This window comes from Meles meles, chromosome 3, assembly GCF_922984935.1.
Source record: "Meles meles chromosome 3, mMelMel3.1 paternal haplotype, whole genome shotgun sequence".
NCBI lineage: Eukaryota > Metazoa > Chordata > Mammalia > Carnivora > Mustelidae > Meles > Meles meles.
The window spans coordinates 184,093,459-184,119,010 of record NC_060068.1 but is presented as its reverse complement, the minus strand read 5'-3'; the positions used below and the strand labels follow the sequence as shown (position 1 = coordinate 184,119,010).

At 57.2% G+C, this 25,552-nt stretch overlaps 1 protein-coding gene across 2 annotated transcripts; it reads left to right on the top strand.

The window, feature by feature from the left end:
• The first annotated feature begins 1,299 nt into the window (after positions 1–1,299).
• On the top strand, positions 1,300–20,054 carry PDCD6 (programmed cell death 6). Of its 2 annotated transcripts, none has more exons than XM_045999189.1 (6): positions 1,300–1,683; positions 2,313–2,374; positions 10,503–10,547; positions 11,680–11,832; positions 16,609–16,718; positions 19,485–20,054. In XM_045999189.1, the coding sequence occupies exons 1-6, from the start codon at positions 1,589–1,591 to the stop codon at positions 19,581–19,583; spliced, it is 564 nt and encodes a 187-aa protein (XP_045855145.1). In that variant the 5' UTR covers positions 1,300–1,588; the 3' UTR covers positions 19,584–20,054. The 2 variants fall into 2 exon arrangements, with proteins under 2 accessions (XP_045855145.1, XP_045855144.1); XM_045999188.1 differs by having other exon boundaries at positions 11,680–11,838.
• Positions 20,055–25,552: the final 5,498 nt, after the last annotated feature.

Below are 25,552 nucleotides of genomic sequence, written 5' to 3'. Positions count from 1 at the left end.
TGCGCCCCGTCCGGGCTCCGTCGTGGGAAAGCTTGGACGGACCTGGTGAGCAGGGAACGGAGCCCACGGCGGCAAGTGACGGAGGCCGCGGAACTCCGGGCACGATCTGCCGCTTTCTGGCGGAAGGAGGCGGTGTCCCCGGAGGCCGTGCAGGCGACCGGACTCCGCAGCACCCTCCCCTCCCCTGGCGGCGGCTCGGGGCCGGCTAACAGCGCGGCGCAGCCGCTGCGACCTGCCCGTCGCGCTCCCTCCGCCCCGAGCGCCGCGCATCAGAAGCGAGGGCCGAGGGGAGGCAGGGGCGGCCCAGGCCAGCGTTTCTGACGACGCCTTCCGGGACGCTCCGTGCTTCTGCGGACCGACGCTGCCGGGGGGAGGGGCAGGATCTTCCCCGACCCCGGCTTCCCGGCGGGGCGGTTCCTCCGAGGAGCCTGAGGGAAGGGCAGCACAGGTCGGCCCGGGCTGGCACGTCCCGGCCTGTGTGGCCTCGGGCGCCCGGCTCGCCCGTCAGGAAGGCGTGACCTCTGCAGCCGGCCGCGACCCGCCGGAGACCACCGCGGTCACCGTTGCGCGAGGGCGCGGGTGCCCCCCACGGGCACGCCGGGCGCCACAGGCCGGCAGCTGCTCCCGGGCCCCGCGGGCGGCCGGCCGTGGCCGTCCAGGGGCACCGCGGCGGGAGCGCGCGCGGTGTGGGGTCGGCGGCTCCGGGAGCGGAGGAGGAACCAGAGAAACGACCGCCGGGTCCCGCCGTCTTCCAGCCTCCCCCCGTTCCTTGACCCCGACTCTCCCGCCGGATCCCGACGCGGGAAACAGACGAGGACCCGCCCACCCGCTCCCGGCCGACGGCCCTGGCTCCCTCCTCCGAGCCCGGAAACTCCGGCCCGGCGTCGTGCTGACCTCGCCTGCAGAACCGCACACCGGCCCGGGGCCGCCGGGGGCGAGTCCTGTCCCGGCGAGCAGCGTCGCAGGCGCCTGTCCTGCCGCGGGGCCGGGGCTGGGAGACGGTCCGCAGACGGCCTGGAAGCCCCAGCACAGCCGCGGAAAGTTCTAGAAAAGGCTGCTCGGGCACTCCTTGGGGCGGACGGACTCCGAAGCCGTCCGAGTGCTCGCGGGCGCGGGGACCCTCGTCTCCCCGACAGCGGCCAGCGGGCGGCCGGCGCGTGCTCGGGGGCGCCCCCCGCGGGGCCCTCCACCGCCGTGCCCCGGCCCCAGGGCCGCCCGGACGCCGCAGGGCCTCCCCAGCGGGCCGGGCGGCCGGTGAGGGGCGGCGCGTTCCTCCCTCCGGCCACGCTCGCTCCCAGGGCTTTTAGGCGCAAGAAATAAACACGGGCGAGGGCGGCGCCTTCTGCACGCGGGTCCGCGAGTCTGGAGGCGGCTGCCGCGCGCACGCGCACAGCTCCGGGCCCGGCTTCTCCTAGCAACCGGCCCGCGAGGGGCTCCGCGGCGCGGGAGGTGCCGGTGGGAAGACACCGCCTTCCGGTGCCGCCGGAAGTGACGTGAGCGCCGGGTCGCGCCCCGCGGAGGCGGAAGTGGAGCCGCCCCGGGCCTCCAGCGTTCCGGGGAGCCTCAGCCCAGCGGAGCGTCCGGGTCCATGGCCGCCTACTCCTACCGCCCGGGCCCCGGGGCCGGCCCGCCTGCAGGCGCGGCGCTGCCGGACCAGAGCTTCCTGTGGAACGTCTTCCAGAGGTGAGGCCCGGAGCCCCCGGGCGCTTACGCGGCTCCCCGGCCTCCTTCCCCGCCTCCCCCGGCCTTCCTCCCGGCTCCCCTCGATCTCTCCCGGCCTCCTCCCCGACACCCCCAGCCCTGGGCTGCCGCCCCCACTCCCGCGCCTCCCTCCCGCCGGGGCCCTGTGGAGGCGCCCGGTGGGCCTCAGTCGCTCGGGGGTCGCGGCCGCCACCCCTCGCCCCGCCGCAGCCGGGAGCCCGCAGCCGCGGCGCTGCTCCGGGAGGGCCTCGGGGGACGCTGGCGAGAGGCGGACGGAGACAGACGCGTCCCCGCTCCGAGCCGCAGGGGAAGAAGCTGCTGACGGTTTCAGCAGCGCCTTCTGCCGGGTCGCCCTGCGCTGAGCGAGGGACCGAGACCTGCAGGAAAGGGCTTGTCAGGGCAGGAGAGAAGCCGGCGTAGTGGACTTCAGGCCGCCCCGGGGCAGCGACGGAAACGGCCCCGGGCGGCGGAGGGCGGCGGAGTGGGACGGCGAAGGCGCCCGACCTGCCTTGGGTCGCCGGCGAGGGCGGGAGCGCGGCGGCGGGGGTGACGCGGTCGGCGCGGGCGCGGGCGCTGCTCTCCGCCCCCGGCTAACTGGCCTGACTTTGCAGGGTGGACAAGGACAGGAGCGGGGTGATCTCGGACAGCGAGCTGCAGCAGGCGCTCTCCAACGGTGAGTGGGACCGGCCGCCGGAGCCCACGACTTCCTTTCCCGGTGGGGAGGAGCAGTTGGGCCTGTCACGGCGGGCGCGTGGTGGGCTCTTCGGACGCATTTGGCCAAGCGCCGGGGCTGCAAGTGCGTTGCTGAGCTGGGACTAGGGGAGCGAGCTTGGGTGCAGGTTTTAGGGAAGGGCGGGGCGCTGAGCCGCGGACAGCGGGTCCACTTGAGCTGCGTCGGAGATCGCTGCAGTTCTCAGGCGGGTCCTTCTTGTGACCCGTCTGGAGAGGGTCATCAGGGTGCCGGGGCACCATGGGGGAGACGCTGGGTTGCTGGAGGGGTGGCGCTGGCAGTGGGATTGTGGGAAGCTGGTCTCATCCCTGGGGGAAACCGAGCTGTTCAGACAGGGATCCGGGACCGTAGCTCCGGGGTGGCCGTGCGTTGCGGGCTCTCGGTGGAGCTCTGCTCCTGCTGGTTTCCCCACGGTTCACCCGGGCCGGTGCGGTCTGAGGACTTGGACTTCATTAAATACCGGCTGGGTTGCCCTTTTTAAAAATCCCTCAGGTGCCACTGTCTTTTCTGAGTCCTGGATTTGTAGCTTGTCTTTCCAGAGGCGTGCCATTTAAGAAAAGAGATTGATTCTAAGATGTCCAAAGAGTCATTTCTGTTAGCGGGAAGCCGTCGGGTGTTCCAGAGCGAGTGAGCATGCCCACACGGCCTCACGGTGCTGGGTATGGGGCGCCTAAAGGAGGATGCGAACCCTTGCAGGCACACACCGGGCATCTAGGCTTGGTCTCTTCGTGGCCTCGTGATTTGCGGGCAGTGCAGGATTTGTATCTGCAGATTCCTGCGTGTAAAGAGTGGGAGGTACTCGAGACTTCCTCTTCCAGTGTTTCACACACGGGCCACAGATAACTGGTGTGTGACTTCACACGTGTTTATGCAGCCGCGTTCAGGAAACTAAGAAATCTCTTGACTCTTGCTTTGATGACTGTGCCTTCTTCATTCTTCTCTTGTTTTTAACCCCTTTCCATTTTTTGTGTCTCCAGGGCTTGAGTACACTTAGAGGAGTAGAAGACAGGGTTACTAGAAAGATGTGAAAACAAGCTGGAACCCAGCAGGCTACGAGCTGGCAAATGTGGCTTAAAACTTTCTAAGTGTTGGGGCACCTCCGTGGCTCATTCGTTGAGCGTCTGCCTTTGGCTCAGGTCAGGATCCCAGGGTCCTGCGTTGGGCTCCCTGCTCGGCGGGAAGCCTGCTTCTCCCTCTCCCACTCCCCCTGCTTCTTTTTCCTCTGTATGTGTGTGTGTGTGTGTGTGTGTGTGTGTGTGTCTCCTTGTCAAATAAATAAATAAAATCTTTAAAAAAAAAAAAACCTTTCTAAGTGTTGGGTGCCTGGGTGTGTCAGTCAGTTAAATGTCTGACTCTTGATTTCGGCTGAGGTCATGACCTCAGAGCGGTGAGGTCGAGCCCCCACCCCCACCCCCACAAGTGTGCGCTTTCTCTTTCTCTCTCAAAAAACAAAAAAAATACTCTAATTGTTGACCAAGCAGATGTCTTCACATCGTATGTTGAGGAGGGCGGACCCTGCAGTGAGAGTGCCCTCAGGGTCATGCTTCTCTGAGTTCTTCTCCAGGACCCCTTCAAACATTATTTTGTCTGTTCGCTTGAAGTTCTGAGAGCGCCGCCCGCTTTGGGGTTTGTGTGAACCGTCCACTGGGGTGATGGTCATACTCTGACCTCATTGGCCTGATGTGTCCACCCCGGGGTTCCTGTCTGGATTTCAGTCCTGGCTCTGCCAGTTCTAGGAATATGACCTTGGGCAAGGACTTGACCTTTCTGGGTGGGGGTTGGAGGAAAAGGGCACAGAGTCCTTGGTACAGCACCTGGCACGCAGCAGGGTTCACTGTCGTCAGCTAAGCGTGGAGTAGTGACTGGCCTGGGACCCCAGGAAGCCAGCTCCGGGGGTGGTGGTGACGGTAGTTCACTTACTAAGCGCCCATTGAGGTGGGCCCTGTGCTCGGCACTTGACAACCCTCGTCGCGGGTCAGCATTGCTGTTGGAGCCCCAGGCAGTGGAGTCTCAGCATTGCTGTTGGAGCCCCTGGCAGTGGAGTCTGACCTGTAGGGTCAGGCTCCTGGGTTTTCACTCGAGCGTGTCGGTGCTGCCCTTAGTTCTTCAGCTGGGGTGAAAGCGTATGGGTTTTGACTCCATCAGAACATAATCTGGAGCTCAGCTTCTACTAAATATCCACCAGGAGCCTGTTTGAAAGAGGGAATGTTAACAGTTGCCAAGAGGATGTTTTGTTCACCCATGCTGAGATACTTCGAAGTCAGTGCCTGGGTAACGCAACCGGCAAGTTGGTGGGACTGTCTCAGTGGCCTCTGCAGACGCCTGTGTCAAGGGGACTCCCTGGGCTGTTGTTGGAGGCGTGTGCGAACCGGCCTGAAGCAGGAGGCCACAATAACCTGAGCGAGAGGCGGCGCGGCGGCCAGCACGCCCTCTGCCCGGGGTTGCGGCCATCTAGCTTCTCCCGGGGAGCGTGAGGCCTCTGCTGTTCCAGGCATCGTGGTGGCCGTTTTGACGTGTTTTGTTGATATATCTTATTAACCCTGAGTCTTTTAACCAATTACATTTTCCTCTTCAGATTAGCTGCTAAAAAATTTAAATTGGTGGCTTGCCACTAGCATGAATATAGAAGTTCGAGAGGCCAATGTGACCGACCTGGTCTTAGATCTTTTGGTTTCTGATACTCCTGCTTCTCTCTTCCCATCCACGTAATTAAAATTTACTTCATTTTGCTCTACTTTATAAGTTTCATCATGTTTTTTCTGCAGCAAAGCGTGTTAATAGTGCTGCTGATTCACAGAGCAGGTGGTAGTGTCGTTGGCCGAGTTAACCCTTCCGGAGCTCGAGCTGCAGAGCCGGATCTAAACAGACACGTGTTGCTGGCACCCTTGTCCCTTCCGCTAGTGTTGCGCTGGGGGCTGGCTTCTCCCAGGCTCTCCGAGCGCGCTGAGCTCTGGTGTCTTCCCACCTGTGTCCATGGGTGTCCACCCTTTGCATGGGTTCTGTACTCCCTCTGCACAGTGGACCTGCTTTTTGTTGATGTAAGCTGGCGCCGTGTCCGTCCCGAGTTCCAGATTTTCTGCCTGGAGGCATGTGCCTGCCCCTGCTGCTGAACCGCTGTGGCATTGTGCCTTGTCCTTGACACTCTCCGGTCTGCTCCGTGTGGCCACCGCTGTAGCTGCCTCTGGCCACTAGACTGTCCGCTTCCTGACGGAAGGCCAGGCCGGGCTCCTGTGTGCAGGTGTGGTCTGTGCACAGAAACCAGCCACCAGATGGGCCCGTCTCTGTCCTCTTCACTCCGGGAGCTGATGGAATTGACGTTATTTTGACTTCTGATTTTTCTCCCAGGAATGGGCTTCTGTTTTCATATTAGCCCTGGAGTATTGGGCTATTTCAGGACATTGCTTTACTTAGTGTGTTACTGGTGGCAAAACTGAAGTTTCAGACTTGCTTGGTTTCTCTCTTGAATTAAGTCTGTGCTTGTGTGCTCTCTGCTGAAATGTAGTTGAAACTGCTCCGAAAGAGTCCTTGTGGGTCCCATACACTGAGTCCTTTATAAGACTCGTTTCCGTAGGAAAGCTTCTGAAATTGCCCTCAGAGGGGTGTGTGGTTAATAGGTATGAAGAAAGACAGAAGACGACTGTTCTCTTGCCTTCTGTTGGAAGGACATGCCATAAACTATCTCAGTTTGGTACCTTTTTTTTTTAAACCTTGCATGCTCTTTTTTGGATTTGCAGGAATTTAATTTTGTTTTTTTTGTCCCTCTGCAGGTTTGCCCTCATATAACCTATGTAGGTACTTTCGTGGAGACGTTTTTTATACCTGTACTTTAAAAGATCATAGTTCATATATTGTTTTTAAGGTACTTTTATCAGAGTAGAGTTCTAGCTGTCCTGGGGATTCCGTATTAAGAGATGAAGGGGAATCAGACCATATAAGCAGAGAGTTCCTTGCAGACCAGCCTTTCGATCCCATCACTGCTCCTGCCCACAGGCCCGGTGTTGTGGCCGAGGGTGTTTCCTGCTGTGCGTGCCGCTGGGGCAGTTAGCGATGCCCGCTCAGCTCCCTTCTGCCTGCGTGTGGGGAAGGGCCGGCTCAGCAGGCCCACGTTGTTCACAGCCTGCTCCTTCCCAGGAAGGACTTTGAGGCCTGGCTGCGTCCTGGATGCGCAGACCGAGGAGCGTGTTTTGTCCACCCGCGGCCTGGAGCTGTGTGACTGCCACTTGCCCGGGAGTCAATACTAACAGTCTGACGTACGGCAAACACCTGCTTTCCCTCTGGGTCTCTGGAGCTTCCACGAGGGACTCCCACAAGAGAGCCTGGACTCCAGAAGCGGGAGCTTCCCTGGTGGCCGTGACTGGGCGTGTGTCCTTACAACTCGGAGCTGGCGGAGGAAGCACATCCTGGACAGCACTGGCGACCACGAGACTCCTCCCGGTGCCTTTTCCCTGTTCACTCTGTCCTTTCACTGTGACAGCCTGAGCGCTGGAGTCCTCGCGAGTCATGGGGCTGAGGGCGTTCTCCACCCTGAGGACCGCCTGACCTGTCTGCTCTCTCCCGAGACACGCCCCGCGGGACTTCCAGATGGAAAGGAGAGAGTTGGGATTTGGTGGACTTGGCTTTGCTGACAGGTTACTCTGCAACCTGGGGTGCATTGCACTTCTGGCCACAGTTTCTTTGGGTGTAAAGACCGGAAGACTGGAAGTCTAGATCCTTTTCCCCCTTGAGCCAAGCCCCAGTCCACCCGGTTCTGCGTCTGCCTGGTACAGAACCGGGAGGCAGTGTGTCCGCCCGGATTGAGCTTACGTGTTTCACTGATCGTCCCTTAGATTGTTTCTCATTTTCATTCATGTAAATACTGTAGCGATTTGACCCCAGATGTCATAGAGCCAGTTTCTGGAGCTAACCTGTATCCTATCGAGGGTTATGGCATCTTTAATGCGATGGTCAGGATTTGGATTGCTCTTCGGAAAGGCCATATTTTAGTCGTGCTCTTTGAAGCTGTCATTGAAGAAAACTGGAGAAGTGTGGAGTTTTGCCGAACCAGAGTCTTGCGGATTCTGGGCACCGCGTGCCAGTGCCCTGTGCCCATGCCTGCAGCACTTGCCACACCTCTTTCGGCGGAAAAGCCCAGCCAGGCTGGGAGTTCCTGGTCTGATGAAGTAAAGTGGAAAGACATCACCAGTGATGATGTTTTAAAAAGTCTGATTTTTATTTTTTATTTATTTTAAAATTTTATTTATTTACTTCTTTATTTATTTGTCCCGAAAGATTTCAAGTAGTTTGGTGTCTCAGTTGTGGAAATGTTGGGTGTCATGAAGTCTTAACCCTCAGCCTCTCACTGAACCCACTGTTCACGCTTGTGGTGCACAGGACACAGTTTCAAGGAAGAACTCTTCGGAGGGCGGGAAGACTACGTTATCACAGAGCGGAATGGGCTTTTCCCCTTGAGAAGGGGGAGTCCAGCAGTCATTTGTGTGCTGGAGGGTAAAGAGGGGAAGCGTAGTGCTTTCTGGGGGGGACAGTCTCCTCCTCGGCAGCCACAGATGGTTCCCTCGGCGGTCGCCATTTGCTTAGGGTCGCCCCTTAGAGCTGCGGCACCGTTCTCAAGGCGTGGGCGAAAACAAGGTACGAGATTCACGTGGACAGTCAGGCCTCTGTTTTCTTTAGCTCTTTGAGATGAAATTGGAGCAGGACTTGTAGGTACAGTGAACACGTGTTCCTAAGTAGAAATCTGACGAGAACTTTGTCCAAACGAGCGGTTCTGACATCCAGCCATGTCCATGTCTGGGAAGAGCAGACAGGAATGTTTGAAACTAGGGATGGTCCAGAAAATTCAGGCTAGAAGGTCACTGGGGGTGCAGGGCTTGTGGAAAACGTCTCCGTGTGTAATGTGCCCTGTTCTCAGGGAGCTGTGTTAGCACTGTGCGGTGCTTTCTTCCAGAAGACTCTTCTCCAGACGACTCGGCTTCCCCGGCTGACTCAGGCGCGTCTGAGGCGCACTGCACGGGACATACGACATGTCCACACACTGCGGTATATCCGCGTCACTGCGCGTCGTTGGCTCCCATGAGAACGGGCCGCAGGACCTGTACGGGATAGCCAGTCATTAACTGGTGCCTCTTGTCACCGCTTGGTTTCCCTGGAGAGTCCAGCCCTGTGTGGGTGACGACGAGAAGGGTGCGCGGAGGAGCCGGCCTCCACGTGCCTCGCGCGGCAGCCCCGCAGCGCTGTGGCCGTCGTGCTAGAGGGCAGCCTCTCGGCGTCCTTGACGCGGCGCGGGATGACCCGCTGCTCTCCTGAGCCCGCGACCCCTGCCGTCCTCAGAATCCTGGGTCACCTCAGGGTTGCCCCCTGTCTGGGCGCTCCCGCGGCCTGTCGAGGTGGCACCGGGCCCTCAGCACCAGGTGCTCGGGTCTGCACGGCGCTGGACTGTGGCGCCTGTGTCCCCTTTGTTTCAAATGTCTCCGGCCCCTGGTGCCTCCGCTCGCAGTCAGGCGGGCTCTGGGGCTTCCTTCACTTCCCCTCACTGACGGCCCATCAGCCTGTGTCGGGCGGAGGGGACACAGGGACAGAGGGCCGGGGAGAGCCTCCAGCAGGTGCCCGGGGCTCCTGAGGCTTCCAGTCAGCGCCGGGCTGTGTCCTGCGGAGTCGCGGTTCGGTGCTCGCAGGGCTCGGTGTGAAGGAGCGAAAAGCAGACGGCGAAGAAGGGGCCCTCGCCCTGCTTGGACTTTTCCGGCCCCATGGGTTCTGTGTAACGCGGTTGGCAGCGGCGGCTGTCCTAGGAGCTTCACGTCGAGCCGCACAGCGGGTGTGAGCCTGCGGACGCCGCTCCTCCCCGCGGATGTGCGGGGCATGGCCCTCGGGGACAGCAGTCCTCACCGGGTGCCCGTGCTCGCCGGCCCCAGCAGAGCCGCTGGATTCAGCGGGGGCGTTGGGGGAATGTGGGGCGCTCGGGGAGGGTCCCGGGGCCACGGCGCTCCTGCAGCTGGCAGGGAGCTGAGGGGCGCGCGCGCGCCGGGAGGCACTTTCGAGGAGCAGAGAAGCCCCGAGTGGAGCGGGCGCGGCCGCGGCGGGAAGCCCAGTGTGGTGGGCGCGAGGGGCCGCCCCGCAGACCCGCTGACCCACACCCGGGAGGCCGCCCGCCGGAGCCCAAGGCCGCATCACGTGCGGCAGGGGCTGCGTCTCTGTCGGGGGCCAAGGGAGGGGCACGAAAACTGCTGCTCCGTAGAAGGAAACGTGAGCGTTTACGTAAGTGGATGTGGGGGGAGACCCTGCTTTCCCTCCACGTTAAAATATTTTAGACTTTGTTTTTAGTGGGTCTGGAAATTGATAATGGTATGAGCCGCTCCGAAAACAGGTCAGGGGGCGTAAAGGTGTCCGGTGAACATTTCGTTAGCCGCCGGCACTCGTTGGTCCGACTCAGCGGGCCCCTCGCCACGCGCACCTGCCCACGTCTCCGCCGTCTCTCCGGGTGAACCGTGCTGTCGGCGGACACAACGTGCTCAGGCTGTAGTTTCAGGAGACACTTTTTCAGGCATTGTTTTATGGCGGGTTTTTGAGTAAACTCCTCGCCTTACCTGCCGGCCGCAGGCCTGGAAGACAGAGTGCGTGTTAACGTGCAGTAAAACCGGGGCGCCTGGGTGGCTCGGCCACTTGTGTCCGACGCTTGAACTCAGCTCCGGTCTTGATCTTCAGGGTCGCGAGTTCAGGCCCCTTGTTGGGCTCCACGCTGGAAAAAAGTTCTGTACAACCGTACCTTGTCTACGTAGCAAACAAGAGCGAGCCTCTGGCCTCGTATCATTAGCAGCAGCTTTGCGTGTATGTCTGTTGGGGCCCGAGGGACTCCTGCACGGCGCCGGATGGGACGCCAGCGACAACATGCTTACAGCCCCCAGTGGTCATGGGGACCAGAAACGTCCCCTGGGGACAGTGTCCCTGCTGAGAACCGTGGTGCCCAGGTCTTCCCTAAGGAGCGGGTTACCGTCGGTACCTGCTGCTGTTCCAGACTGGGATCTCAGAGATTGCTGTGAAAACGGTTGTCGCTGACTGTCTTCCTGTCATTTATTTTCAGGCACATGGACTCCATTTAACCCCGTGACTGTCAGGTCAATCATCTGTAAGTAAAGGTGCAGGCAGACCCCTGTCCTGCCGTGGCCCCTTGCCCTGCCCTCCCCGCCGAGCTCTTGAGCTGGAGCTCCCAGTTCTGAAGGGTCCGTGTTCACACAGGACCAGCGCACGTCATATGCCGTCCCTGTCTTGCACGGTGGCTGACTGGGTTTCTCAGTTTCTGACCGGAGTTTTCCCTCATGTGAGCTTTCACTGAGTGACCGTGTGCTTCTGAGCAGCCGGGCCCGCTTCTGTGTCATTCTTCCGCTGGCTTCCCGCGTGAAGGAGGCCGAGGGATTTGTCATTTTCTTGGTAGCAGGAGTACAGATGGGATTTTTACACGTGTTTAAGCGATTTTGCCGTTGTATGTAAATGCATCTACAGGTTCTTTCATATTTGGACCTGGTGTGGGCTCTTTTTTTTTTTCTTTTTCAAAGTGCATTTATTTATGTACGTATATGTGTGTGTATTTGGGAGAGAGCGAGAAGGAGAGAAGGAGACGCCCTGCCAGGCGCAGAGCCCAATAGGGCTGGATGCCACGACCCTGAGATCATGACCTGGGCTGAAGTCAGGAGTCGGAGGCTTAACCGACCGAGCCATCCGGGTGCCCCCCGGATTGTCATTTTTTAATGAAAAGCGGGTCTTACTGAAAAAAAACCGAGAATGTAAAGCCAATGGAGTCGTCTTCTCGGTGGAGTGGGCCTGCACTGGCCGTTGCAGGTCCTCTCGGAGAAGGGAAGGAGCTGAACGAGGAGCTGGGAGGGTAGAGCCGCCCGCTTCACCCCGAAGCTCCAGTTCCTCTGACCAAGCAAGAGCGCCCTCCGGGCATCGCGAGTTGGTGGATGCTACTTCCCTGTCGAGCTTTTTGTGTCCCGGGGCTCCGCCACCATGTCCTCTTGACTGTGTGCCTCGCAGCTACGTGACGCGAACTGGGGGCCGCGGCTGGGTAACCCCCTGGCAGAGGACGCCCAGCCCTCGCGTCCGGCGGGGGAGCGCTCCTCAGCAGCACGCGGGCATCCGCTGGCTGAGCGCGGGGCTGGCCGGAGGGAAGCGTGGGGGAGGCCGTGCGGGCACTGAGCTCCCTGCCGACCAACCGTGAGAGGCCGGCGGCTACGAACCACTCACGTTCCTTTCTGTCTCAGCCATGTTTGACCGGGAGAACAAGGCCGGCGTGAACTTCAGTGAGTTCACGGGCGTCTGGAAGTACATCACAGATTGGCAGAACGTCTTCCGCACCTATGACAGGGACAACTCCGGGATGATCGACAAGAACGAGCTCAAGCAAGCACTCTCAGGTTTTGGTAATTCACTTATCTTGATTGTGTAGCAGATTTCATTTTGGAGGTCATTTGGTGCCATTACTGTTTTTGTACTTTGTTCAGTTTACTGATTTTTTTTTTTAAAAGTGCGGGGGGCGGGGGCAGAGGGAGAGGGAGATTCTTAAGCAGGCTCCATGCCCAGTGCGGAGATTGACCTGGGGATCCAGCCCACCGCCCTGAGATCCTGACTGGAGCCGAAATCAAGAGTCAGATGCGCAACTCACTGAGCCACCCAGGCGCCCCTCGATTTACTGGTTGTTTTAAACTAGGAAGTTTTCGTTGACCTTCAGATTTATACTTTGATATTGTTTACATCATGAAGGCTTATATTTGACGTGGAGACCTTACGTGCTTTTTTTTCCCATCCAAAATGAGATACGGGCTATGCAATCATTCACCGTTTGTGAAATGGAGTGACGGGACACGCACACTGAGAATGCGGTGGCTTTGGGAACAGTTTCACGTGAATAAGTGACAATAAACTCAGGCAGCTTATTCGTGACACGTCACGAGACACGGCGAGACCGTCCGTACGTGTGAGACATGATTCCGTAAGCGGCAGCGCCAGCTGCTGCGTCGGGCCCAGCGTTGGCGGGCGTGCCGGCTCCCGTTCTCAGGTGCGTGTGCCCCCGTGTGCCGTGTCACCGGCAGTGTCCGCACAGCCTTTCCGGAGTGGGTCAGCGGGTGCTGGTGCGTAGGTCCGAGAGGAGGCTGGCGCGCTCTGTGTGCAGAGGAAGCAGACTTGAAGGACTTGTCCAGGGCTCGTGGGAGTTACACCCCAGTTCTGGCAGTTTGGGATGATCTCACTCAGCCCTCTTTACCGGGGCCCTGTTACAAAAATCCTGCTTCATTGGGTTAAAGACTGCTTAGGAGTATCTCTTAGGAAAAAATCAGGCAAGTTAGTTTCTAGTGTCCTATTTTTTTCTGTAACGTACTACACTGTTATTACAATGTACTGATGAACTTAGAGGTATTTTGAGTTTTAGTAATACGAAGTACGTCTAGTTCTTCTGTTAACGTGTTGTTAACTTGTACTCTTCTCCTATTTCTCCGTGGGGCATGAGCTCTGTGCTCTTCTCTTTCTCTTTCCTTTCCTGCCTCAGGAATCCTCTGGTGTTCAGTGAGTGGCTCTGGCGCTCCACAGGAAGCTTGTGTTCTCCCATCACACACTAGCGGGGGGTCAGGGTTAGGGCGGCACTTGACCTCAGGTTCTCTGTGCTGGGACTGGGAACGCAGCCGACTTTGCTCTGCCCTTAGGCTGGGGGACGATAGGGCTGTACAGAAGGGCTGGAAGGAGCTGGAGGCCTGGCCGGGCTGAGGACAGCTTGGGAGGAACCTGTGTCCTGTGAATTACACCAGACAAGTGACCTCAGGTTTCAGGGAACACGGATGGCACTAACGTCATCAGGCCGGGAGCCCTCTCCTTCCTTTGTGCCAGTGGCCCACTGGGTCCTTAGAGCTCATGGTGGGAGCTCTGAGGCGGACAGTGCCCCGGCCTCTCTGGCCTCCTGAGTCCCTGCTGCAGCTTCAGGGTCATGGAAGTCATGGGGCAGGCCCTTGTGGTCAGGAGCTGGCCAGCAGGTTCTTCCCTGACTTCCAGACGTTTTCTGGAGAAATACTCTGCTACCACATTCCATCAGTTCTAACCAGTCTCTTCTTGGGACTGGTTCTTGGTCTCTGAGGCCTTCTGCCAAAAAGGGACATTGTTATCCTTTCCACGTTAGTAATGGGAGCAGGTTTTCAGTAGGAACTGAAGCGAAGATTCCTGCTCAGCCCTGGCCGCACCGAGTGACTCTCACAGGCCACACGCTGGCCGCGGGAGCCCCCGTATCCCTTCTCTAAACTCACGGCGCGTAGGCACCGTGCGCCAGGTGCAGAGAGCCGAAGGAAGGAAGCGCAGGAGGAGTTTGACCCCACGCAGCGCAGTCCCTGCTGTGAGGAAGGTGAGGCACGGGCAGCCCCCCTCCTCTGTGAGTTCTGGCAGCCGCTAGGCCAGCTCGGTGTGTTCTGATGGACACGTTACCAAAGTGGCCGGCCCTCCATCTGGTCACCTCGCCTCACAGCCGTTACCGGCTTGGTGCTGCTACATTTGCTTTGTCCTCCGTTGTGGGCCAAGGAGTGCAAGGCCCATGCCGTGTCCCCCCAACACACTTTACTCACGTCCCTGCCATGCGTGGTCGTTTGCTCACCACATCAGTGCCACGGACCCACCTTAAAAATGAGCAGTGCGTTTGCGTCGGGGTCCCAGCAGGTCCGCCGGCAGCCCCCGGCCTTTTCATACCATCGGCTGTTATAGACGTGAGCTGATGCCCTGTTCCAGGTCCGCCCCTTGCAGTCTCTGTGCCCTGAAGAGAGGTCACTGGTTAGTGTCCAGGCGTGGGAAGGTGTGCCGTCATTTCGGGGTGCTGGGAGTAGGCGGTTGGTGACTCGTGGGATCATCAGGGCGGCTCCGATGTCTCCCCTTCCTGTGCTTGTTAGTTGTCAGGCGAGAACCTTGCTCTGCTAAGGTCAGGGTGTGGCCTTGTGCCTGCCCGTCCAGTGGGACAGGGCCAGTCCCGACCGGGGTCACAGGCTGGGGGAGCAGCATACGGGGGCACTGCTGCTTTTTTTTTTTCCATTTAACTGAAGCACAGTTGACGTGTTACGTTAGCTTCAGGTGCGTCACTCAGCCCTCTCTGCCGCTTGTGTGGTCGCCGTCTGTCACCGTACAGTCTGTCCCCTGTGCTGTACTTTTCCTCCCGGAGTTACTTCACAATCTGAAACTGGTGCTTCTCAGTCCCCTTCACCTGCTTGACCTGCCCCAGCCCTCCTCTCTGGCCACCCGTAGTTCTCTGTTCTTACGGGTCTGGTTCTGTTTCGTTTGCTTGTTTTATTTTTAGATTCCGCACGTAAGTGAGGTCATCTGGTATTTGTCTTTCCCTTATTTCATTTAGCGTGATGCACTCAGGTCCATCCATATTGCCGCCAGCGGCAAGGTCTTGGTCCCTCAGTCCGTCGTCCCGCGGGCTGCTTCGGTACCCTGGCTGCTGGAGGCAGTGCTGCGGTGAACGAGGGCGCAGATGCCTTTTCGAACCAGCGTGTCCGTTTTCTGGAGGCGAATCCCAGTAACAGGATTATAGGATAACGTGGTGGCTTGTTGCTAGCTTTCTGAGGAGCACCCATACTGTTTCCAGGGGTGGCTGTGCCCGTCTGGGTTCCCACCGTGCACGGGGCTCTCTCTTCTCCACACTCTTGCTCGCGTGTGGTGGTTCAGTCTTTCCGACCACAACCATTCTGACACGTGTGAGCCACCTTCTCGGGGCTCTGATTTGCATTTCCAGAGGGCATCTCCTCTTAATTTATGAGGGTTAGGGTTGTAGTGACATGGATTTTCACTGATGGAAACTCTTAGAGAAGATTTTGCTTCTCATGTAAATGTCTCTCTTCAACGTTCATTTTTCTAGTCTGACTTGTGTTGGTTTGGTTCTCGCTACAGTGATACTGAGGACCAGAGGAATCGGAAGCTGATCCCAGGGATGATAGAAGTTGCTTCCGTGGTCTTCAGGGATTGTGGAGGTCCGTCCTGTAGGGTTAGGTCTGGGCCAGAGACGCCGCAGCGATGGCTGGTGTCTGCTCTCTCCACCCGGATGAGCTCCGCCCTTACCAGACTGGGCTGCTTCCTTACCTGTCCACAGGGAACCCCCGTCCCGGACCTGCTGCCTTTCTTTTTTTTGAGTCAGGGATCCCGTCTTCTCACTGGCAGGGAGGATGGATTTAAGTCACAGGACTTAAGTCACAGATGCACAGCTGACCACTCCGGAAGGGACTGTCCTGTGTGTGCATGTTTGAGTTTCTTTCTTAGAAAAGTAAGTATTTCTGCAATAATTAACTGTGAAATTCACTCAGATAATAGGTGTACATGTGTCCTCGCAAAGATTCCAACAGGATGGAAAAGCAGTAAAAATATTTTGGCCCCTGGATCTTATCTCCTGAATAAGTAAGGACACCACAGTCACACAGGTAGTGGGATTAAGAGGGAAGGAAGTAGGTGTCCTTGTTTAGAGTGGCCCGGAGGGGTGTCCCACAGGCGAGTGGCCGCTGTGTCCCCGTGTCTTCAGAACCACCTCCCTGCTGGAGACCTTTTCAAGACACTCAGTAAGTTGAAGGTGGAATCAGTGACTCTGTCATAACATTCGATGGCCCTTGAGTGGTTATGAACTTTGGGAGGCTGCCTGGCTCCTGGTGATCTTTCCCTCCCGGATGTCCCCTGCTGATTCATAGAGGGGCGTGTGGGCCAGTGGATCAGCTCCTTCCCCGAGTTTACATTTTGTTTATTTGGAAGCCTTCAGTGATACATTCTTTCGAATGTAAAATGAAACTCTGTAAAATGAAAACTTCACAAGGAAGCCGGGCTGCCCTGCGGGATGGTTTTTGGGGTGCAGGACTGTGGGGTGAGTATACGTGATGCAAACGACGCAAACAAGTGAGCTCACAGCTGTGACCAGCGGAGCCTGCCAGCGCTGGCCCCCGGGGAGCACTCCGCCTTCCAGAAGAGGGGGTGTCTTCCCGCCGGCCGTTCACGGGACTGCAGATGGGGGGCGTGGTCCCAGAGGGCATGTGAACGAGCTTGCGCCTCGCGTCTCTCACCCCTGCCTCGATCGTTTGTCGTCTGCTGATGTCAGAGGCGGTGGGGCCTGTCGGAAGGAGGACGTGGGGGCTGATGGGAGCATCTACTCTCCCGGCCCTCCGTTCATCCTCATTCTTCTCTTCAAGGGTACCGGCTGTCCGACCAGTTTCATGACATCCTCATTCGCAAGTTTGACAGACAAGGACGGGGGCAGATCGCCTTTGATGACTTCATCCAGGGCTGCATCGTCTTGCAGGTAACGGGGCTCCGTGGGGGCTCACCGTGAGCTGGCCGGTGCAGCAGGCGGGGCGTAGCCGCGGACGCGGAGGGAGAGGGCAGAGCACCGTTCTGCAGTTAGCCATTGAACGGGGTGGCGTCCGCTGCCGGAGGGTATGCAGGTTAGTCTTGTCGGCAGAGGAGTTGCTAGTCTGTTCAGGGGGCTGTGGCCAGTGGTGTTCTTTCCCCCGTGGACATGCCACTGATCCTTGAACAACGTACAGCCCAACCACACTTTCGTTCATAGGCAGACTTTTTCTGTTAAGTACGGCATAGTGCCAAAAACGCATTTTCCTTACAGTTTTCTGAATAACATTTTCTTTTCTCTTGCTTGCTTTATTGTGAGAATACGTATTGATACACATAACGTACGAAACAGTGTTAGTTGACTGTTAGTCTGTTATCGGTAAGGCTCCCGGTCAACGGAAAGCTGTTAGTAGTTATGTGGGTTTCGACTGCTCCAGGGATCATCTCCCATCCCTGTGTTCAATGTTCTTATGATGAGGTCACGGTTTCTAAATCGAGTGGGTTATTTGCATGTATACTTTGGTATTTTTGCTGTGTTTTCATTCCGAGGAAATGGGTCAATTTTCCATTGCGATGTTGACTGTGCCCTGCCTTTTTGTGTGAGGGGAGCTCCAAGGACAGGAGATCGCGGATCCCGCTGACCCCAGCACCGCCATTTCCCTCCCACAGTCTTGCTTCTGTGCCTGCGGCAGCTCGGTGCACTTACTGGCACAAGTGCCCCTCCCAGAGACGAGGGCAGGGGTGATCGAACCTGCGCCACTGGGCCGACGCAGGCCCCCCTCTCCTGTGTCTAGGTCGGGATCTGGGTTACACAGTTAGGCTTAGAAATGCAGTGAACTGATAAGCCCTCAGATGGCTTTCCAAGTTTTTATTGTGACAGATTTTTATTACGACAGATTTTTAAAAAAACAGACTGAAGTAGGACGAACTGGTTTGCCCGCCCCTCAGACGCAGCAGTTACTCGCTGGGGGACAGTTTGATGTCATCCCTCTGTGACCCTAACACCCAAGCCCTTACTGTCACACAGATTCCATCTTCGAATCCAGGTTGGGGCGACATCTTGTCTGCTTTCAGGTTCCCGGAGAGATGTGAATAGCCTGAGATTTTTTAATATAATTTGGAATTCTGGGAAACTTACTCGGAATTTTTTCCCATGAGACTGAAAGTGAAATAGGTCAGTGAAAGTGAAGTTTCTGTGGCCGGCTAAGTCCTGTGAGTCTGGGAGCAGCCCGGCCCCTGCTGTTCGAGGCCTCGCCAGAGAGCCAGCTCTGTTAACATCCGAGCTTTGGCTCTCCGAAATGGGGAGAGCCTTGCCCACCTCGTCCCATCTCATGCCACCCTGCTGGCAGTGGCGTCTGAACACCTGAGGAGAAGGTGCGGCGTGGAAGTCTCATTATTGCCTGCGTCGGAGGTGCACTCGGGTTAGAGTTTTCATTTGAGGTTTTGTCCCATGAGGAAACACCCGATCCTTACATTTCTTCTCAAGCCGAGGTCATCGAGTGTAGACTTTCGGTAACTGAGGTAAGGCGATCTGAGTCCCACGAGAAGCTTGCCTGGCCTGCGCGCACCTCAAGGCCGAGGATAGACCCCCCCAGGAGGTGCCTGTCAGGCAGCAGCCACGGCTGTGGGATTCCGTGCTGAGCTGGAGGCCTGCCTGCCAGTCCCTGGTCCACCCACCCTTCCCAAGTGACCCTCAACACAGGACAGAGAAAAGCTGCAGGCCACAATAAAACACCCCCCAACATATTTTCCTTCACCTATCTTTCTACAAAAAGAAATGATTTTTTGCAAAAGAACATGAAAATCTGTAGAAACCGTAGGAAAATACAACTAAAGTGCGAAGAAGAATTGCCCTTCGTTCTTTCAGCCGGAGTTCCCTGCCGCCGCCGGTGTTCTTGTAGTTGGTGCGACGGGAGTGTCTCACGTGCGCTGGGAGGGCCCGGCTAACGCAGGAGCAGACGGTCGGCTGGGTCAGGCACCCCGTCTCACCTGCTGCCAGAGGGCCGGGCTCCAGCCTGCTCTCACGGTGAACTGGGCACTGTTTTCCACTCCTGTCCTGAGGAATTGTATTCTGCTGCCTTTTGTCACGCAGGAGTCTCGGGCCTGCCGTGCTTGCTCGGTGCCCCTGACCTGCTGTGGGGGGGATCGAGCGTGTGAACAGACTAAAGCAGAGCCTTCTGGATGGGTGGGGTGGCCAGGAGGACCCCTGAGTCCGGTACAGGGAGACCTCCCATGGTCTGTGTCGGGGCCTTCACCTGCGTGTAAGGAAGGGGCCCAAGTCCGGGCTGGTTCCCCTGTGTCCTCGGTGGCAAGTGGCCAGAGCAGTGGTGAGCATTCGAGGAAGAGCCCCCACAAGGTTGGTCTTAGAGTAGGAAGGGAGGACCCAGGCTCAGCACTGGACCACTTGGGAAACCAGGACCCAAGGTTGTGGTGTATCGTTGAGTTGGGGCTACAGCCCACCCCCTGACCTCTTACCCAGCTTCCCCCGTTCATCCTCCCTCCCCCTGCTGTCCCACCAGGCTGCAGCGTCCTCCGTGATGGACAGGCCTGAGGGTGCTCAGGGTTACCCACCCATGCCTCCCTGCCCAGCTCTCCGTCAGGGCTTGTGGAGTCTGGAGACATGGGTGACTTTCATTCCTAAATGTCTTCTTGCTAAGTACATTTCGTTCGTTCTGTTTAATACATACTGCCATCTGACTGCCTGTCGTCTCTCTTCCAGAGGCTAACCGATATATTCCGGCGCTACGATACGGATCAGGACGGCTGGATTCAGGTGTCCTACGAGCAGTATCTGTCCATGGTCTTCAGCATCGTATAACACTGGCCTTTGCAGATAGCAGCGGGACTTGTGGAAGGAAGACTAAAAATGCCAAATCTCCCTTTAGGGAAACGGGACACAGATGCAGCAAGATACTGTTCTTCTTCCTTGAGATTTTATCTAATTAACATTTGGGGACCCAACTGTACATATGGGGACACGCTGGGAAGGTTTTTGCAAATGTAACAATGGTTGTAATCATGACTCACATGCAGACATTTGATTTGAGACTGTTCGGCTGTGCCATGAGGTAAGACACGATAATGTTTCAGGTATCCTGCATGCAAAAACTTCATCATGGTCATTTCCAGATGGCTCCAGGTCTATAGGGGAAATACTGTCATTAGCCAATAGGAATTTAAAACTAATCCGGAATTGCACAAAGGCTTTCATGTGCCTTACGTTTTTAAAACGGGGTTTATTGTATTTGTTTGAATAGGCAGCATAAGCAATAAAGCAGGTGCGCCCCTGTCCTGGTCTGCCTCAGCTGCGCGCACGTGGGAGCTCGGGGGGGCCCAGGACGCCCTCCGGGTGCCCACCTGACTCCTCTGAAGGGAAACCCAAGGGTACCGTGTCCTTTGTGACAGGACTTAAATTAAATTTCATAAAGACTTCTTTGAACGTAGAAATCCAGATTTGGTTTGGAAGTGTGTGGGTTTCTGTCATTTACGATGATCGAGGCCTGTCCTGCGTTGGTTGGTCAGTTGTCGTTTCCCTACGTGAAGGTGGGGCGCAGGCGGCCGGAGTGGGCATCCCTTTCAGCTGTTTTCTGCCTCTTTCCTCTCCTGAGGTGGCCCCAAACCAGAATTTGGGGCAGCAGTTGTGAAGACATTCGGATGGGCGTTTAGGGATTTATCAGAGGGTCTGGGACATCCGAAATCGGTGCCCCACAGGGGTCTCGTTGGGGGCCTGTGCTGGCGGGGAGGCGGCCTTGTCTGGGTTTACCTGGGATCTGAAGAGAGAGGTCAGGACACACTGATGACAGTATGTGGGGTTGAGGTAAAGAGTCTGTGAATCTGTGAGGCTCGTGGGCCGGCTTTGTGAGCTCAGCAGGGGATGGCCCACGGGGAGGTGTCTTTGGGGATTTCTGCCCCTGTTCGGTGCATCTCCAGGCGTCAGTGTGCTCCTGACACAGCACCAGACGTGACCCCAAGCTCTACTTCAGTGAACACCATCTGACCCCACATCCCAAACTTTGACTCCCAAGAGGCTGTCGGACCCAAGGCGCGCACATTCAGGTGCTCGGGTGGCTTCTCTCTGGGTTCCCCTAGATGTCTTGGGCTCAGTGTCTCCCAGCTAACGTCCTCACCCCCAAGCTGTGCACCCCTCTGCTGCCCACCCGCTCCCCTTCCCTACGTCGTGGCTACAAGAGGTGCCTTTGGAAGAGACTGCACACTTTCTCCCTTGACCCAGGCCTGCAAAGACCTCAAGCTTGGAGTGAGGATGGCCTGCAGGGCAGCCCGTCAGCCTTGCCCAGTTCCTCCCTGTGCACGCAGGAGCCCCTCCCTTCTCTCTGCACTCAGACCCCATCTCAAGCTGGCCGCAGAGCAGCTCTCGGCCTTGGTGAGGCACCTGCCCCTGGTGCACGGCTGTCACATAGCAGACTCGGAGAGACCTGTTCCCTCGCTGTGTGTCGATGTGGGATGAGCCCTGTGCTCCTGGGTCCGGGCAGGGAAGGAAAGCATGCAGAATTTTAGCAAAGAAATGATCTGAGTGGGGATGGGTAAGGGTCTCACGTTCTCTGGTTAGGAAAGAGGGGCTGTTCCTCTGATGAAAGTGTGGGCTTCTCAGTGCCTCACAGCATGGGGAAGAGAAACCCAGGTGCACGGTAGAGATGCACTCGGGCATGTGGTGTGGACAGTCAAGTACACTACCAGCATTCTCTGGTGTGCAGTACAGAGCCGCTCAGGTTGGGACCAGGACGCACTCCGGTGTGTGCTGCGGGCACCCAGGTGCTCAGGTATGGGACGTGTATGTGTGTGTGTATATGTACTTTTTAAGATACATCTTACAGCAGTGTGTTTTATTAGAATTCTAGATACTTAGAGTTGTTTTATTAGGGTTTATCCGTATCTTTGTAGTATTTACATATTAGATTATGGGAGAAAGAATACGGGGGGAGGGGCAGAGGGAGAGGGAGGCTCATGTAGGCTCATGCTCAGCACAGAGCTGGATGCAGGGCTTGAGCCCATAACCCTGAGACCATAAGCTGAGCCAAAACCACGAGCTGGATTCCTAACCAGCCGCGCCACCCAGGGGCCCCAGGTGTGTGGTGCAGACAAACTCAGGTGTGGTCCGGGTACACTCAGGTGTGGGGCACCACTCCCCGTGGGAGTCAAGGGTCTGGTCAGTGGAGGTGCAGTGAGGAGTGGGTAGTTTGGGAGGTGGTGGTCAGTGGGGAACCCGGGCGGCAAGTCACGGCTGTGGTGCCTGGCGGTGGTGGGATGTGGCTGTGTTTCTGGAAGGCCCAGGAGGCAGGTGGGCTTAAGAGGTTTGGGGGCTCCAGTGGGGAGCCAGGCCACTTGAAGTTCGGGAGAAAACCTTCCCGAGTCCCAGCCCTGTCCAGGCTGCGCCCACCAGGATGTCCGCACGGGGAGCCCCGTGCAGCCCCGTGCAGCCCCGCGAGCTCTCTTCGGCCACACGGGGGCAGTGCAGTCACACCATGGAGGGACACCGGCCCCGGGCGCCTCCCCTAGCGCCTGACTCCAGGGGCACACCAGTGTGGAACGGACAAGGTACACTCCGGTGTGTGCAAAGGTACAGAGAGAAACCAGAGCGGGCAGCCTACAGTCTGAGGGCAGGAAAGGAGCGAAGACTGACTTGGGCAGCTCTCCATTGGTCACTTTGCTCAAGCCGAGCCCTGGGTCCACTTAGACACAGACTCTGGGGATGGAGCAGGCAGGGCACCTCTGGGGAAGCTGGCCTCAGTGAGGGAAGGCAGGCCAGCTGCCCCGGCAGCCCACAGTACCTGATCCCTCCTTCCCTGTCCCCGTGGGCCGTTCCTCACCCTTCAGCACGTCTGCCCCACGTCCTTGCCAGAAGCCACTGTTCTGGGGCGTAATCATCCTGGGTGTGAGGTGGGACCTCACTGTGGCTTTGGCTTCCATATCCCTGATGACCAGGGACATGAAGCCCCTTTTCGGATGCTACCGGCCGTTCGCATGTCGCCCTTGGAGAAATGTCAGCATCGTGAGGCTTTTCCCGTGTTTTCTTCTCAGCGTTTTCTCTCTCATTTCAGGTCTTTGATCTATTTCATTTTTGCACACGGTGTGGGTAGGTTCAACGTTCTTCTCTTGCTTGTGCGTGTCCATTTTTCTCACCACCTTTTGCTGGCAAGACTGTCCTTCCCCCACGGAATGGTCTTGGCACCGTTGTCAAACATTGCCAGCCATGTATAGGAGGGTTCATTCTGGGCTCTCTGGTCCATTTGTCGGTCGTTCTCTGTTTTCTGGGTAAGAGAATGAAGACCTCTAGAGGCCCATGATTTGGCCAAGGTTGCATGATAAGTGGTGGTTGGGCTTTAGCTCGGACACAGGGCACCCTGGACCTCACCCCGTTCATGCAGGGGCGCAAGGGAGCACATGTGACCCGTCCAGCCGTCCCCCCGGGTGACACTCCAGGCCAGGCCGACTGGGCCTCACCTTGTTTCAAAAAGGATCCAACTAGCTGCTCACAATTCAGAGAGTTTTCAGAGAGCAAAGTTCCTCTTGAAATTGCCTTCAAATGATAAAAAGAACCAGAGAGGGAAACAGAGCTTCAGGGTCACGTGGCTCAGGAGACACCTGGCCCCAGGTTCCAGGGAGAAGCTGCCAGAGTGCGGGTGGTGCAGGAGGACATGGGCAGGGGTAAGGGAGGGCCTCCCGCAGGCAGGTCCCCCACCTCCCGGGCAGGAAGCCGGAGAAACCCACCCCCCGAGAACAGGTCCATTGAGGGCAGTGCCTCACTCTCGCTGGGTGCAGCTAAGCTCACTTGACGGTTGTGAAATAGCGACTCAGGAACCAGAAGAAACGTCTTAGGGCCCGAACGACTTCCAGCCAATAACTCAGAGGCCACCAAAAGTACTGCATCCGTTTAAAAAAGACCCGATTCTACAGGACTCCAGAATGAGAAGTAGTTCTTGGAAATTAAAAATAGAATATCTAGATGGGAGAAAAGCTAAAAAAACAGAAAACTCTAGGGAAGAAAATTTCCAAAAAGGGGGCATTTTCCAGACCTGAAGGGGGTAGGGCTAGTTTGGAAGTGCTCTACAGAGGAGCAGGGCTGTGCCGAGGGGCGTTAGAGCCCAGGGTCAAGGAGAGCCCCCCCTTCCCAGGGAAGCACCAGTGCTCCTGAGACCCAGGGAGGGGCAGTCCTGTGGCAGGAGACGGCCCCTCCCCAGACGTGTGGAGGGAAGGTTGTTTCCACCTCGAATTCTGTCACTAGCTGTAAAGGCAGACAAAGATTTCAAGACACCTAGGAAGCTCCTGGAGGATATGTGCCAGGAAACGAGCGAGAAAACCAAAAGGAAGGGCCGAGATTCCGGACAGAACTAGCAGGAGGACGGGTGCAGGGAAGCCGGGCGAGTGGGCAGTGAGGGGCAGGTCTGCCCACGCGGGCGTGACCTCACTTGGGGAACCCTGCGGAAGGCTCATTTTCAGAGCTGCTGAAGGATGTGGAGGACAACAAAGAAAACCAAGCAAATGAGTCATGTTTAGTTGGGGCTGGCAGGGCTGGGGTGGGGGGTGGGGGTGGGGAGAGATTGTAGGAGAAAGGAAATAAATTACAGGAAATAGGTCAGGAAATAAATGGTGACAAATTAGCTCTCTTCTTCCCTCCTCCACTTTGCTGGCCCCATAGCGGGGCAGCTATGGGGCTGTAGCCGCGTGCAAGATCGATGCAAGTTCGTGGCCCCTGGCAGAGCCTGGGTGGTCTTTGCTCTTCACAGGCATGGACTGCCTGGGGAGGCGGGTGGTCAGGGGCAGTTTTAGGGAAGGAGGGGAAGCTGGATGTTGCTTTTCTTCTCCAGCAAGGACCGTGCAGCATCACCTGAGCTGGTCCTGCCCCAGAAAGGAGAAGGAAAGTGTCTCACTCCTGCCAGTCCTGGCGGGTGGGTGGGTGTGCCAGGTGCCTGAACAGAGAGGGGCCCCTGCGATGTGGGGGTGCCGTCTTCCCGTGCAGGGGAAGTGCAGCTCTTACTAGACCTGGGGTGCGGGGACCCAGCAGGTGTCCTGCCCACATTCCTGGGTCCCAGCACCCCCCACCTTACCTCTGCAAGATGTGTCCCCCTCCCTCCCTGGAAATCACATACATGCTTACGTATTTTATTTACGACCAAAAGAATTACCCAAAAAAGTACAAAAGTACTACATGCTTTTTGCAAATATGTGCAGGGATTGAAAATTAAAGAGGCGCTGGGTGCCTCAGTCCGTTAAGTGTCTGCCTTTGGCTCCGGTCACAATCTCAGGGTCCTGGGATCGAGCCCCGCATCAGGCTTCCTGCTCAGTGGGGAGCCTGCTTGTTCCTACCCCTCTGTCCCCCACCTCCCTGCTAACGCTCGCTCACTCTCTCAAGTAAGTAAATAAAATCTTTTTAAAAATTTTTAAAAAGTAGGGGCACCTGGGTGGCTCAGTGGGTTAAGCCTCTGCCTTCGGCTCAGGTCATGATCCCAGGGTCCTGGGATCAAGCCCCGCATCGGGCTCTCTGCTCAGCAGGGAGCCTGCTTCCTCCTCTCTCTCTACCTGCCTCTCTGCCTACTTGTGATCTGTCTGTCAAATAAATAAATAAAATCTTTAAAAAAAATTTTTTTAAAGTAAAAAGAAATTGACTTTCTCCTATAACGTCAATTATTCACCCAAACCTCTTCTGTCCGTAACGCACATCACAAAAGTTGCATCAGGACACAGCGACTGATTTTAGCCTCTGAAGACATACGAGATACTGCAGTACAGCTGCAAGCCGCTCCGTGTAAAAAGTGACGCGACGCCATTCAC

Bases quoted from the DNA above. Each gene is read 5' to 3' on its own strand.
- PDCD6 (XM_045999188.1), top strand. From the start codon at position 1,589: ATGGCCGCCTACTCCTACCGCCCGGGCCCCGGGGCCGGCCCGCCTGCA. The intron at 2,375-10,502 runs GTGAGTGGGACC...ATTTATTTTCAG, and splicing joins GCAGCAGGCGCTCTCCAACG to GCACATGGACTCCATTTAAC. The intron at 16,719-19,484 runs GTAACGGGGCTC...TCTCTCTTCCAG, and splicing joins AGGGCTGCATCGTCTTGCAG to AGGCTAACCGATATATTCCG.